At 48.9% G+C, this 15012-nt stretch overlaps 1 protein-coding gene and 2 long non-coding RNA genes across 5 annotated transcripts in view; 1 reads left to right on the top strand and 2 right to left on the bottom strand.

Annotated features, from left to right (window-relative positions):
* Positions 1-15012, bottom strand: part of LOC136318090 (uncharacterized) — a 54799-nt gene that overhangs the window by 17060 nt on the left and 22727 nt on the right. The gene's annotated exons all lie outside the window — the stretch shown is intronic.
* Positions 5007-14958, top strand: LOC136318064 (folate receptor alpha-like). 2 transcript variants are annotated; one of them, XM_066250608.1, is made up of 5 exons: positions 5007-5159; positions 11298-11458; positions 13971-14159; positions 14287-14422; positions 14567-14958. In XM_066250608.1, the coding sequence occupies exons 2-5, from the start codon at positions 11306-11308 to the stop codon at positions 14845-14847; spliced, it is 759 nt and encodes a 252-aa protein (XP_066106705.1). In that variant the 5' UTR covers positions 5007-5159; positions 11298-11305; the 3' UTR covers positions 14848-14958. The 2 variants fall into 2 exon arrangements, with proteins under 2 accessions (XP_066106705.1, XP_066106704.1); XM_066250607.1 differs by lacking the exon at positions 5007-5159 and adding an exon at positions 6736-6893.
* On the bottom strand, positions 5027-6358 carry LOC136318106 (uncharacterized). Its single transcript, XR_010728029.1, has 3 exons — positions 6224-6358; positions 5513-5617; positions 5027-5165 (listed from the first exon to the last, which is right to left on the bottom strand). It is a non-coding gene; the product is annotated as an uncharacterized lncRNA (long non-coding RNA).

Genomic DNA, 15012 nt, shown 5'->3' with positions numbered 1-15012 from the left:
AAAAAAAGAGTAACAAAAAATAATAAATAGAACAATTTCAGTACTGTAAAAGAAAAAAATAAGTCATCATAAGCCTAACTGGTGGTGATGCAGTGGATTGAGTGTTAGCCCCAGGCACTGAGGGCCCAGTTTGAAACCCTGAGGTTGCTAGCTAGAGCTTGGGCTCCTCCGGATGAGCACAGGCTCCCTAGCTTGAGTGTGGACTCATCTACATGATCCCAAGGTCACTGGTTTGAGCCCAAGATTGCTGCCTTGAGCAAGGGGTCACTGGCTCGGATTGAGGGCTACCCTTAAGGCACATATGAGAAGCAATCTTTGAGTTGATGCTTCTCATCTCTCTCCCTTCCTGCTGCTCTCTCTAAAATTAAAAAAAAAAATCATTGGGAAATAGCACATTTCTTTTATTCACAAATCACTATGAATGGGACAGCTACAAATAAAGATTGATACAGGTGTATTCTATTGGACAGTTAAATGCTTTAAGAACTCTAAGCAGTGTTGCTATTGATGACACAAACTTTCTAAAATAGTGATTAACTCTAGTAACTCAAAACTTATAGCACAGCTTTCCATTTCATGGTGTTTGTTGTCCTGGAAAATTTGGTCTATATTAAAATGTGATAAACTATTGTGTGTCCATATGTGTCTATAAGTAAGATGAAGTTTGGTTTGAACTAGAAAATCATAAACATCTCTTTCATTTACTTTTTAAATTTATTTTATTTTATTTATTCATTTTAGAGAGGAGAGAGAGAGAGAGGGAGAGAGGAGAGAGAGAAGGGGGGAGGAGCTGGAAGCATCATCTCCCATATGTGCCTTGACCAGGCAAGCCCAGGGTTTCAAACCGGCGACCTCAGTATTTCCAGGTCGACGCTTTATCCACTGCGCCACCACAGGTCAGGCTCATTTACTTTTTTAGCCAATGTTTCTGTGGGCCTGCTATGTGGCTGGTACTGGCCTCGCCACTGGGGGGACATGGATGTAATACTTGCCACAAATAAGGTCATTCAACAATAAACTACTGCATTGCCCACTCTCTTTCTTCTTTCATTCAAGATGTCATCTTGCAATGAGGTTTTTCAAACCACTTTATTTAAAATTTCAACAATCATCCCAGTTCTGACCTGTGGTGGCTGAGTGGATAAAACATCAACCTGGAATGCTGAGGTCGCAGGTTTGAAATTCTGGGTTTTCCCAGTCAAGGCACACATGGGAGTTGATGCTTCCTGCTCCTCTCTCTTCTCTCTCGCTCTACTCTCTAAAACAGGGGTCCCCAAACTACGGCCCACAGGCCGCATGCTAGCCCCTGAGGCCATTTATCTGGCCCCCACTGCACTTCTGGAAGGGGCACCTCTCTCATTGGTGGTCAGTGAGAGGATGCATTCGCATCCTGTGCTCCTGGAGTACTGTATGTGGCAGTGCCACAAAGCGCTGTGTCGCTCACGTACAGTACTACTTCCGGTGACGAGGGATGCAGGCGTCATGGCTCAGGAAGCGCATCATATCAGTTGTTACGGCTAGCAGTGACAAATATGGAACCGAACATTGACCATCTCATTAGCCAAAAGTAGGCCCATAGTTCCCATTGAAATACTGGTCAGTTTGTTGATTTAAATTTACTCGTTTTTTATTTTAAATATTGTATTTGTTCCCATTTTGTTTTTTTACTTTAAAGTAAGATATGTGCAGTGTGCATAGGGATTTGTTCATAGTTTTTTTTTTTATAGTTCGGCCCTCTAACGGTCTGAGGGATAGTGAACTGGCCCCCTGTGTAAAAAGTTTGGGGACCCCTGCTCTAAAATAAGTAAATAAAATCTTAAAAAAAAAACTAAAAAGTTAAAAAAAAAGAAATAACAATTATCTCTGGCTAGATAGCTCAGTTGATAGAGCATTGTCCTGAAGCATGGAGGTTGCTGGTTCGATCCTTGGTTGGGGCACATACAGGAATAGATTGATGTTCCTATATCTTTCTCTCTTTCTCTCTATAAAATCAATAAAATAAGCATAAAAAATTTTTAAAAAGAAAATAGTTAAAAAACAGATTTCAGGCCCTGGCCGGTTGGCTCAGCGGTAGAGCGTCGGCCTGGCGTGCGGGGGACCCAGGTTCGATTCCCGGCCAGGGCACATAGGAGAAGCGCCCATTTGCTTCTCCACCCCCACCCCGCTCCTTCCTCTCTGTCTCTCTCTTCCCCTCCCGCAGCCAAGGCTCCATTGGAGCAAAGATGGCCCGGGCGCTGGGGATGGCTCCTTGGCCTCTGCCCCAGGCACTAGAGTGGCTCTGGTCGTGGCAGAGCGACGCCCCGGAGGGGCAGAGCATCGCCCCCTGGTGGGCAGAGCTTCGCCCCTGGTGGGCGTGCCGGGTGGATCCCGGTCGGGCGCATGCGGGAGTCTGTCTGACTGTCTCTCCCCGTTTCCAGCTTCAGAAAAATACCAAAAAAAATAAAAAAAAACAAAAAAAAACAGATTTCAGGCCCTGGCCGGCTAGCTCAGTGACAGAGCGTCAGCCTGGCATGTAGAAGTCCCAGGTTCGATTCCTGGCCAGGGCACACAGAAGAAGTGCCCATTTGCTTTTCTACCCTTCCCCCTCTACTTTCTCTCTGTCTCTCTCTTCCCCTCCTGCAGCCAAGGCTCCATTGGAGCAAAGTTGGCCTGGGTGCTGGAGATGGCTCTGTGGCCTCTGCCTCAGGTGCTAGAATGGTTCTGGTTGCAACGGAACAACACCCCAGATGGGCAAAGCTTCACCCCCTGGTGGGCATACGGGGTGGATTCCGGTCAAGCACATGCAGGAGTCTGTCTCTCTGCCTCCCTGCTTCTCACTTCAGAAAAATACAAAAAAACCCCCAACAAACAAAGAAAAAACAAATTTCAACCATCACCCCATATTTCATATACCTATTCTCTGCTGTAAATTTCCCCATATAATTGATCATATTCTTACAGAGCATATTTTTTCTCTTTTAGTGTCCTCCTATCTGTCTCCTCTGACCAGAATGTAAGACCCATGAACACATATTTGTCTGTTCTGTTGTTTGCTATATTCCATCTAGAACAGTGGCTAACATAGAATAGGTACTAAACAATATTTTCTTTAAATTAATAAATTTAAGAATTTTTTAATAAACTCTTTAGGGTTATATAAATGATAGTTTATTGTCCTCCCAAGACAGGGTTTCCCCGAAGTTCCCCAAGCTCCCTGATCACACTGTTATAATTGAGTGTCCTCCAATTGAGTTCCTGGAGGCCAAGGACAGAGAGGTCCTCATAGAGATTGTTTCTAGGGCAACCTACCTGGGGCAGGAGAGCAAGAACCAAATAAGAGAGGCTGATGTGGCAGAAGTTCTCAGTGGGGGAAGGACTTAGTGCTGTGTCCAGTAAAAGGGCAAGCCTGTAACTTTTTAGTAAAAGGTTTGTTTATGCCTTAAGCAAACCCTACCCATTGTTTTTGTGCATCTGGCTTAATATATCTTTGAAATAAGTGGTAACCAACTTCAAGAGAACACATAATCTTATTATTATTTTTTTTTTTTACAGAGACAGAGAGAGAGTCAGAGAGAGGGATAGACAGGGACAGACAGACAGAAATGGAGAGATGAGAAGCATCAATCATTAGTTTTTCGTTGCTCGTTGCCACACCTTAGTTGTTCATTGATTGCTTTCTCATATGTGCCTTGACCGCGGGTCTTCAGCAGACTGAGTAACCCCTTGCTCGAGCCAGCAACCTTGGGTTGAAGCTGGTGAGCTTTGCTCAAACCAGATAAGTCCACTCAAGCTGGCTACCTCGGGATCTCGAACCTGGGTCCTCCACATCCCAGTCCAACACTCTATCCACTGCGCCACCCGCCACCGCCTTGTCAGGCAGAACACATAATCTTAACTGTCCTATTATAAAGCCAGTAGCCAGGGCTACCATCACAGCAGCCCGGCCCATGCAGGTTCGCATTGGATTCAGACAATTGGTAAAGAAACAACGGAGCCAAGAACTGATGGGCCATCGCCTTTAATCCTAGCTTGCACCTGGCGGGCAAGTAATACACACACTGGGCTCCAAAACCCACTCACATTCAGTGCTCACAAAGCTACTGACTTATCCGAGTTTCCTAGAATCAAAGGTTTCTAGCTCATCAGACTTATTCACCTCTGTTCCCCCATCTCCTTCCTTCTCCCTGCACAAACTCTGCACAAACTGGCCTCTCACTCAACACTCCGCCATCTTGGCTGCTTCTCCTGGCCATGTGGCCTCCTTCTGCTCTCTGCTCTGCTCTCTCCTCTAATGATAATCTCAAGAACCAAGAGAGAGTAAGCTCCCGTTCTGCCCCCACTTTATAGTGTAGCTTCATAACCTCTAATCCAATATACAAAATAGGGAAGTCTCTAATACAAAGTCACTTATCTGGGGCATGATGGGATTGTACCACCCCACATCAAAAAGGGTGGGAAAGGCTTAGTCCCAAAACCAAGCCCCAGGCTACAATGATCCTGCCTGCCCACAGCCCACAGAGACACACATTAATATCACCTGGGCAATGGCCCCCACGTGGGCAGCGCCATCTTTAACAAAGTGAGCATAATACATTTTATCTGCCCAACACCTATAATCCAATCTGAGCCTTGCTTTCTCCCACCTTCCTGTAATCTTCCTTACTTCTCTCCTTAATTTCAAATGCATACAAGAAACTGTAAAACTATCATTCTCCAGAGCATTTGAGGTCTTGTTTCCCAGCAATTGTCTGCTTTGGCTCAAAAAACTCATAAGAATTCTCTACAGGTTTGGATGTTTCTAACATCACCATGGGTAGGAGGCTCAGCAATGGTGGGTTCTCCCCACAGATCAGAACTCCACTACCTACTCACCTTCCTTTTGCTGATCACTTCTGAAGTCCTTAAGTGAGGCCCAGGGTCCTGGCTCAGGGCCCAAACCTCATTCCTGCGGAGGAGGAGCTTAAAGCACAAAAATGATCAGCCCCCAGGGCTGGTGTGGAGGATGAGGAGCAGGAACAAATCCCATCTTGAGGAATTTTCATCAATGGTCTAAGTGGTCTAGGTGGTCATTCTCCAATCAGGAAAAAGCTGAGCTGGGCTTGTCAAGTCAGGAGGGAGGCCTGAGGGTTCCAGAGAGACCTTCAGAGGATTTAACCTTCTCAGATGGTCACAGGACTTAGGTAAGTCTACTCAGAGAGGGGGTGGGGAAAGCAGGACATGAGAGACAGGAGTCAGTTTTTTTGCAAACCCTTTGGGCTTTCCTTCTTGGCTAATTTCCCTCTAGCAATCCAGCTGCCTCCTCTAATTCTCTGTCCCCTTCTGCTCCAGGGGCCCAGATCTGTGGCCTTCCACAGGGTCCGGGGGCCCCATCTTTCCAGGGTATTGACTCCCACATCTGCATCCAAGCTAGACGCTTCCCCAGCACTTTCACCTCTGCAACTGCTTTCGCAGGTCGCACACAGGCACCTTGACAAAACCACTTTCGGCATTTCCTCCTGCCCAGATCTGCTCCTCCCCTCTTTCCTTCTCTCACCAGTAGCAGTATCACCATGGTCTCGGGGTGAAAAAAAAAGAAAGGCTTCTGTCCTCGGCCAGGGTGGGAGTGGTAGGAGTCTAAATTAGACCAGACTCTGAAGTGCTGTAGAGAAGAGACCTGTGTCGGCGGGTGAGTAGGCGATGGCAGCAAGGCAGGATAGTAAGAAACTAGGGAAATTCCTTGGCAAGCCAAATGGAGAAACTGAGAAAAATAGCTGAATAGACTGGCTGAGCAATTTACAGCCAGATGCAGAATGTCACCTCCTTAGAGATATTATCTACACCTCATTTGTATTTTAGCTCTATTGGAATCATCCCCTAAGACCACCCCTAAACTCCCAGTCTTTAAAAACCCTCAAAAACAAAGGAACAACCTCTCTCCCTCCCATGCCTTTTCTTCCTTCTTCCCCTTTTCTTCCCACAGACATGAATTTCCTAAACTCTAAGGGTCCCTAGGAGACTTGCAACCAGGGGCGCAATGCGCAGGGGCAGCTCCTCCGGGGCCAACCCCCTGAACCTGTCTCCAGGCCCCCTTTTCTCTGACTCCCAGTGAGCCAAAGCAGCCCTGACTAGGCTTTCCTGTTGTTCTATTCTAAACCCTTTCTTGTTTCTTGCCTTTCTTGTCCCTAGCTTTAATAAATGCACTCAAAATCACCTGGATCGGTGCTGTGAAATTTTCCCTATACAAAGTCAAGAACCCTCACATTACCAGAAACCTGAAGGGCCAGGTCTGCTGTTTGGTGACAGCAGGAGAGCTGCAATCTTGAAACAATTGAGGCATTGGTCATCAAGCAACATCTGTGATTTTGCAGCTGGGGGCTGAGCTATGCCTGGGGCTGATGAGGTTGAAGGAGTTAGTGGCTCTGTAAATTGGTAACATGGAAGCTCTTTGCTCTCTACAGCTGGCTGGGAGCTCAGAAGCCTTCACTCCAGCCCTTGCACTGCCATTGGCTGTCCTGATTCGCTGAGTCTGATTCTTGTCTGGATAACAGGGCAGGGGTGTTGGAAGTTGACCAGATTATTTTAGGGACCCTGGTAACTCATGCTACAAGGTTTTATCAGACTTAAGTTTTGGGGAAAAAATTAAGTAAGTGGGGCTTGGGGACTGGCATTAGGCCAGCATCATTTTTTTTTTTAGGCCCGCACTATTAATCCACCCCCTCCATGGAGGCCTGGCTGGCTGGTGACCACATGCAATAATTAACTGCTGAATGGCCTTCGCCCGATCCCAGGCTCCACTCTTGGGCCACATTCCCACCGCCTGACCAAACTGCCTGTCTCCTTGGCCACTAAACCACAGCCATTCCTGGAGGAAGGCGAGGGGAAGGAACTGTAGAGCAGAGCACCTCTGAGCTAGACAGAGCCACCTCCACTCCCAGGTATGCCCCCCCCCCCCCCACACACAGCAAGTCCTTTGGTACTCTCAGGGTGTGCTCAAGGGTTTGCGGAACTGGGAGGGTCCACTTTGATTACAGTGCAGAGAATCCAGAAGTGGAGACTGAGGCCCAGAGCAGAGTAGGGCCTGCCCAAGGTTAAAGTACAAGTTAGTGTCCATCCCTGAACCAGGGCTCTTGCCTTTCAGCACAGCACTGACTTCTCAGTGCTTTAAGTCTGGGCTCTGAGGTGTGTGTGTATTGAGGGTGATGGTTATCGGTGGTGGGGGTCACACCTGGTGTAGCTGAGTCTAGAAATGTGGGGAGGGGCTTGTAGAGTGACGTAGGAGGCACAGAGAGGAAGAGACCTCTGGCTCTAGAAAGCAACCACAGTTAGAAAAACTGCTGACTGACCAGTGGGATCCAATAGAACCTGGGTGTTCTCAGCCCCCACCCGCCAACTCCCCCAGTACTCTGCATCAGTTGCTCCCATGAGGGGCTCAGCACAGAGATGGTAACAGGGGACAAAAGCTGAAGGAGCTCTGGACTTAAGAATCCCAGAGTCAGACTTGGGTGGTCCATGCTCTGTGACTAGGAGCACATCCCTCAAACTATGCCCATCTGATTCCTCAATCTGTGCTCAGCTGGCTATCATTTGCTGGGGTCTCCCTCCCACACACATTTAATCCTCAGATGAGAAAAGTAAGCCTCAGGATAATTTCAGTTATTTTTCCCCAAGGTCAAGTAGGAGGTGAATGTGAGGGCTGAGATGGTGGATAGGCTGGTCTGAAACCCTGTGCTAGACTACTAGACTTTGTTTCTCCAAGGAACTTGATCCAAAGAATCACCTGGTGGTTCCTGAGAGTACAGGTTGGGTCCTGGAATGAGTAAATCAGCAAGTGATAGAATGAATGAACACTGGAATAAATAAAGTAGCAGAATATAGATTGTGGAAGGGTATGGGTGTGGGCAAAAAAGGTTCTATCTAAAGTAACCTCACAAGGTGATCTGATAAATTCTTAACTAGGCAGGTCATGGTGGTTAGTCATGCCCCAGGTCAGGGGTCAGGAACCTATGGCTCGCGAGTCAGATGTGGCTCTTCTGATGGTTGCATCTGGGTCCCAGACAAATCTTTTTTTTTTTTTTTTATGTATTTTTTTTTCCTGAAGTTGGGAACAGAGAGGCAGTCAGACAGACTCCCGCATGCGCCCGACCGGGATCCACCCAGCATGCCCACCAGGGTGCGATGCTGTGTTTCAACCAGGGCCATTCTAGCACCTGAGCATGGAGCCATCCTCACCGCCCGGGCCAACTTTGCTCCAATGGAGTCTTGGCTGTGGGAGGGGAAGAGAGAGACAGAGAGGAAGGAGAGGGGGAGGGCTGGAGAAGCAAATGGGCGCTTCTCCTGTGTGCCCTGGCCGGGAATCAAACCCGGGACTCCTGCACGCCAGGCCGATGCTCTACCACTGAGCCAACCGGCCAAGGCCCCAGACAAATCTTCAATTAAAAAAATAATGTTAAAAATATTAAACAGCCTGACCTGTGGTGGCGCAGTGGATAAAGCGTCGACCTGGAAATGCTGAGGTTGCTGGTTCGAAACCCTGGGCTTGCCTGGTCAAGGCACATATGGGAGTTGATGCTTCCAGCTCCTCCCCCCCTTCTCTCTCTCTGTCTCTCCCTCTCCTCTCTAAAAAAAATGAATAAATAAATAAATTTTTAAAAAAAACCCAAAAATATTAAACATTCTCATGTATTACAATCCATTCATTTCCTACCGCTCATGTTCATGGTTGCGGGTGGCTGTAGCCAATCACAGTTGTCCTCCAGGACAACACCAAATTTTTATTGGACAATGCATAATGTACACGGGTTGTTGTATGGCTCTCATGGAATTACTTTTTTTTTTTTTTTTTTTTTTTGTATTTCTCTGAAGCTAGAAACGGGGAGAGACAGTCAGACAGACTCCCGCATACGCCCGACCGGGATCCATCCGGCACGCCCACCAGGGGCGACGCTCTGCCCGCCAGGGGGCGATGCTCTGCCCCTCCGGGGTGTCGTCGCCCCGCCGCGACCAGAGCCACTCCAGCGCCTGGGGCAGAGGCCAAGGAGCCATCCCCAGCGCCTGGGCCATCCTTGCTCCAATGGAGCCTCGGCTGCGGGAGGGGAAGAGAGAGACAGAGAAGAAGGAGGGGGGAGGGGTGGAGAAGCAAATGGGCGCCTCTCCCATGTGCCCTGGCCGGGAATCGAACCCGGGTCCCCCGCACGCCAGGCCGACGCTCTACCGCTGAGCCAACCAACCAGGGCCTGGAATTACATTTTAAAATATGTGGCATTCATGGCTCTCTCAGCCAAAAAGCTTCCCGACCCCTGCCCCAGGCATATATCTTCTTTTAGTAAAAGGATTATTTTTGCCTTAAGCAAATCTGTCCATATTAACACCATTTGACCCCTTTCAGACCCATCCTTCTAATAACCTGACCCAGATCTCCTCTTCTAAAGCTTGCAAGAGGTAATCTGACCCCTACCTTGCTTTCTCCTACTGTCCTGTACAGTTAGTTCCTTACCTTCCCTCCTTAGTCGTAAAAGAGATTGCAAACTGTTTTTTTGAGTTTCTTTGAAGCTTTTTTTTTATTATTCAGTCTGTTGAGATCTTGCTTCCAGACAGATCTTCTCTTTGATTCAAATTAACTCTTATAAAATTCTCTACAGTTTTGGATGTTTCTTAGGTCAACAAGGGTGAGGAGGGAGTGAGGAGAAAAAGAAGAGCTATGTAGGAGTTCAGTCCCAGATTTCCCCAAGCCCTGCTAGGCTGAGAGCCTGGAGGCTGCCCAGCTCAGGTCCTGTCCATGAGGCCCAGGCAAGACAGTTGAGTTCTACAGAAGAAGGGGGCAGCGTGGAGCAAGGCAACTTTGTGTGCGGAGGCCATATATGCTTTAGGAGCTGAGTGTTTTAGGAGAGGCAGGCACCTGCTGCACCTGCTGACCAACGGGCTTCGGGAACCATTACCTCCCAAGGCTCAGTGTCTGAGGTCAGGAGGTTAAGGTGCTATGAAGGCTGAGTGGAGGCAGCTAGCTCTGTGGCAGGGGGCACAGGAGCCTCCCAAGGCCCCAGGGGCTATCTAGCTGGCTGCCAATGCCCACCCACCAAGCCTCTGTGCCCTGTGATATTTCCCAGGCCACACGGGCTCTGGGAGAGGCCAAATGATAAGGCTGAAAATGGCTGGAGCCCAGGCTTAAAAAAAAAAAAAAAAAGGTCTGCAGCTTATTTGGAGCTTCCAAAACTAAGATATTGTTGTAAACTTTTTCACGAAGTTTTTGGTGTCAAAAATCTGACCTGGAAATTAATATGAGGTTATTACAGTGGTTTTTTAAAATTTTTTATTTTATTTTTTATTTTTTGTATTTTTCTGAAGCTGGAAACGGGGAGAGACAGTCAGACAGACTCCCGCATGCGCCCGACCGGGATCCACCCGGCACACCCACCAGGGGGCGATGCTCTGCCCCTCTGGGGCATCGCTCTGTCGCGACCAGAGCCACTCCAGCGCCTGGGGCAGAGGCCAAGGAGCCATCCCCAGCGCCCGGGCCATCTTTGCTCCAATGGAGCCTTGGCTGCGGGAGGGGAAGAGAGAGACAGAGAGGAAGGAGGGGGTTGGAGAAGCAAATGGGTGCTTCTCCTATGTTCCCTGGCCGGGAATCGAACTTGGGTCCCCCGCACGCCAGGCCGACGCTCTACCGCTGAGCCAACCGGCCAGGGCCAAAAATTTTTAATTTTTATTTATTCATTTTAGAAAGGAGGGGGGGGGAGAGAGAGAGGAGAGAGAGAAAGGGAGGAGGAGCAAGAAGCATCAACTCCCATATGTGCCTTGACCAGGCAAGCCCAGGGTTTCGAACCAGCGACTTCAGTGTTTCCAGGTTGACGCTTTATCCACTGCGCCACCACAGGTCAGGCCAGGTTATTACAGTTTTTATTTATCCCTCTGGCATTAACAAAAAGTATACCTGCTTGTTGAGTGCATGTAAATCATATTACCTGATTTTGTGTTACCTTTTATAAAATCCTAAAAATTATAGATGCCGAAACATTTGCCTTCAATGATTTTGAACAAGGAATGTGGACCTATGGCAATCTCCTGACTATTTTTGCATTTTGCCCAAATCTCATCCCTTAGTTGTACCACTTGATCCCCATGATCACATGGGGAAGTCAGTGAGGCTCCCCAGACTGACTATACAGGAAGGTGGTATCTGATCCCAACCCTTACTGAGAGGCTGGGAAGACTAGGGGGTAGGGGGAAAGGGCTGTAAACTGTCTCAGGCTTTCTGGAGCCTCCACCCACCTGGGTCTGTTCCCACACCTGAAGCCCCACCTCCACTTCCCTTGGTGTCACTGACCACACAGCTCTTCCTTCAGGGACTGACATGGCTCGAACAACCACAACACAGCTGTTGTTCCTGCTGGCGTGGGGGGGTGCGGTATGGGCGACCCGGCACAGGACTGAGCTTCTCAACGTCTGCATGGACGCCAAGCACCACAAGGAAAAGCCAAGCCCGGAGGACGAGCTGCATGAGCAGGTGGGCCGAGGTCAAGGAGGGGCGGTCTGGCTGGGTGGGGAGGAACTGACTCAGGAAGAAAAAAGCTAGAGATGAATTATTCAATTCTCTTTATGCCTGAGGAGTCAGACCTTCAGGTTGTCGGACATAGACAGACCTTGGCGTAGAGTGTTGGTTCCGAAACTCCAGCCCATGGGCCCCTGGGGGCCTTGAAGGAGGCATCAGGGCCCTTGGGAGCCCTGGAAGGAAACTCAGGGTTCCAGGAAGCGGCAGGGACCGTGGGCACCCGCTCCCGGGTTTCCCAGCCCACATCTCACTCTCCGGTTTGTCTGTTATAATTTGTTCTCTGTGTGATATTTGTCATCAGAATAAAAAGCTGAGAAATCTCTTTTTTAAAAAATCTAAAAAACCTAATCTGAGCAACTGCTTAACATAAACCGTGGGCCAGGGTGGCCAGTACATTGTCAACAGCTCAGCTTCTTGGCTGCCAGGTTTCTGTCCTACACAAATCAGGAAGCAGTCCAGAGAGGGGCCGGGGATGTGACACTGGAGATACCCCTCCTGGGGGGTTGGTTTCCATTTCAGTTTAGACAGGGGTGACCCCTTCGAGGATCTGAGAGGAGAAAGTGCACATGGCACACAGTGGCTTCTTTTCTGCCAGCCCCAAACAACTCAGGAAATGTGGATCTCCCAGTCGTGAGTCTGGGTGCTAAGCACTTTGATTCAAGCATCTACCAAACACTTCCATTGGATTTGAGGTCTCCTACTTATGACAATTATTTTGTCACAACCCCTTTAATAACCTGGACCTACATAAATATTTGTAAAAACCAATTTGATGCCTAAACTATAAAAAAACAAACAAAAGGAAGTCACTTTAAAAATTTTTTATTTTATTGATTTTAGAGAGAGGAAGGGAGAGAAAGAGACAGGAATGTTGATATGTTCCTGAATATGCCCTGACCTGGGATTGAACTGGCTACCTCTGCACTTCTGGACGATGCTCTAACCAACTGAGCTATTTGGCCAGGAAAAAATTTTTTAATTGATTTTTGAGAAAGAGAGAGTGAAAGAGGAGGGAGATGTGGGAAGTATCAACTCATAGCAGTTAGTTCCCATATGTGCCTTGACCAGACAAGCCCAGGGTTTGAAACATGCGACCTCGGCATTCCAAGCTGATGCTTTACCCACTGCGCCACCACAGTTCGGAAGTCTCTTGTAACATGCTCTCCAACATGTAAATGTGCATTTGACCTCATTAGCAGGTAGTTGTCTCAGTCTCCTGTTTGTGCTCGGTTTGCATCACTAAGCAACAGCTGCCAGCGCAGACTGACAAGTAGTGTTATAACTTGGATTCTTCCAGCGGCCTTGACTTTAACTTTTTCAGCCTACATATTTCTTAAAGTGCACATTTTATTATTTTGTTTTTTTTTTTTCTTTTTTTTCATTTTTCTGAAGCTGGAAACAGGGAGAGACAGTCAGACTCCCGCATGCGCCCGACCGGGATCCACCCGGCACGCCCACCAGGGGCGATGCTCTGCCCACCAGGGGGCGATGCTCTGCCCATCCTGGGCGTCGCCATGTTGCGACCAGAGCCACTCTAGCGCCTGGGGCAGAGGCCACAGAGCCATCCCCAGCGCCCGGGCCATCTCTGCTCCAATGGAGCCCTGGCTGTGGGAGGGGAAGAGAGAGACAGAGAGGAAAGCACGGCGGAGGGGTGGAGAAGCAAATGGGCGCTTCTCCTGTGTGCCCTGGCCGGGAATCGAACCCGGGTCCTCCGCACGCTAGGCCGACGCTCTACCGCTGAGCCAACCGGCCAGGGCTTTATTATTTTGTTTTATACTAAATTCTAGGCTGTAGGTTTTCATTTATTCAATAAGAATATTGAGTATTTATGTAACTAGAAGTATTCTGGGCCCTGGTCGGGTAGCTGAGTTAGTCAGAGTGTTGTCCTGATACACCAGGGTTGCAGGTTTGGCCCCTGCCTCCTGTCAGGACCGTAAAAATCAACCAATGGGAAAAAAAGAATCAACTAATGAATGTATAAATAAGTGGAACACCAAATTCTCTCTCTCTCTCTCTCTCTCTCTCTCTCTCTCTCTCTCTCTCCCTTATATCTCTAAATAAATAAATTACAAAAATAGCCACAAAAAATCATTCTGAGGTTAGAATTTCACTTGCTTCCTTACCTCCAGGTCTTTGTTACCTTCTCAATGAAGCTTGATTGGACCATTCTACAAAATTGCAATTTCACATCCCTCTCCCCTGCTTTATTTTTCTCCAAAGCAATTACACTGTGAGAAGTGTTCATTGCTGTGTCCTCAGTTCCTAGAAAAGTGCCTGGGTTAGAGTAAGTAGGTCCTGAGCTCAATCAAGATTTGAATTAATTAATTTTATAATGACCGCATCTCCCAAAAGAGGGCCCCCTAACAACTAACTACCTTAGGGGGACCAAGGATTCAAAAGGGAGAAGCCACTTGTGGAGATATTTGGTGCTGGGGGAAGAACTTAGTCCTGTGTCTTCCCCACCCAGTGCAGTCCCTGGAAGAAGAATGCCTGCTGCTCTGTCAACACCAGCCAGGAAGCCCATAAGGATGTTTCCTACCTGTACAGATTCAACTGGGACCACTGTGGCCCAATGGCACCGACCTGCAAGCGCCACTTCATCCAGGACACCTGCCTGTATGAGTGCTCCCCCAACCTGGGGCCCTGGATCCAGCAGGTGCGAGTGTCCTCCCCACGTCTGCTTCCCAGACATCTCCGCCCTCTGCCTCTCCAGCTTGGGCTATTCAGGGCTGGCTGCTGAGAAGCCTCAGCCTGAGTCCTTTTCCCCTGCTGCCATCTCCCAGGTGGACCAGAGCTGGCGTAAGGAGCGGATCCTGAACGTGCCCCTGTGCAGAGAGGACTGTGAGAGCTGGTGGGAAGACTGCCGCACCTCCTACACCTGCAAGAGCAACTGGCACGAGGGCTGGAACTGGACCTCAGGTGAGGGCTGGGCGGGTGGGAGGGCGGGACTGGGAGGTCGAGGGTGGGGGTGTGAGACGGGTATATGAAAGGGTAGAGTTGTGAGGCTGGCGGAACCAGAGATGGTTCTGGGCCCAGTGGCTAAAGGCCTTCCACCCTCCTCAGGGTCTAACCAGTGCCCAGTGAAGGCTGCCTGCCGTCCCTTTAATTTCTACTTCCCCACGCCTGCTGCTCTGTGCAATGAAATCTGGAGTCACTCCTACGAAGTCAGCAACTACAGCCGAGGGAGTGGCCGCTGTATCCAGATGTGGTTCGACCCGGAACAGGGCAACCCCAATGAGGAGGTGGCAAGGTTCTATGCTGAGGCCATGAATGGGGCCGTGCTCCGTGGGGCCTGGCCTCTTCCGCTTAGCCTGACCCTAATGCTGCTCCTGCTGCTTGGCTGAGCTCCTTTCACTGCCTGCTACCTAGTCATCCTCGCCCAGTTCAGCCCAACAGCTCAGCTCCCACGGTGAGAACTCCGTCCAACGGTATGAATAAACCAGATACCCCACATGTGTCTTGTGAATAATTTGGGTGTGAACGGGAATGTGACTTTTGCTTCCCAGTTC

Source organism: Saccopteryx bilineata, chromosome 1, assembly GCF_036850765.1.
Source record: "Saccopteryx bilineata isolate mSacBil1 chromosome 1, mSacBil1_pri_phased_curated, whole genome shotgun sequence".
Taxonomy (NCBI): domain Eukaryota; kingdom Metazoa; phylum Chordata; class Mammalia; order Chiroptera; family Emballonuridae; genus Saccopteryx; species Saccopteryx bilineata.
Note: the sequence above shows the minus strand (reverse complement) of the source record. Positions and strands in the feature narration are given on the sequence as shown.

Bases quoted from the DNA above. Each gene is read 5' to 3' on its own strand.
- LOC136318064 (XM_066250608.1), top strand. From the start codon at position 11,306: ATGGCTCGAACAACCACAACACAGCTGTTGTTCCTGCTGGCGTGGGGG. The intron at 14,160-14,286 runs GTGCGAGTGTCC...GCCATCTCCCAG, and splicing joins TGGGGCCCTGGATCCAGCAG to GTGGACCAGAGCTGGCGTAA. The intron at 14,423-14,566 runs GTGAGGGCTGGG...CACCCTCCTCAG, and splicing joins GGGCTGGAACTGGACCTCAG to GGTCTAACCAGTGCCCAGTG.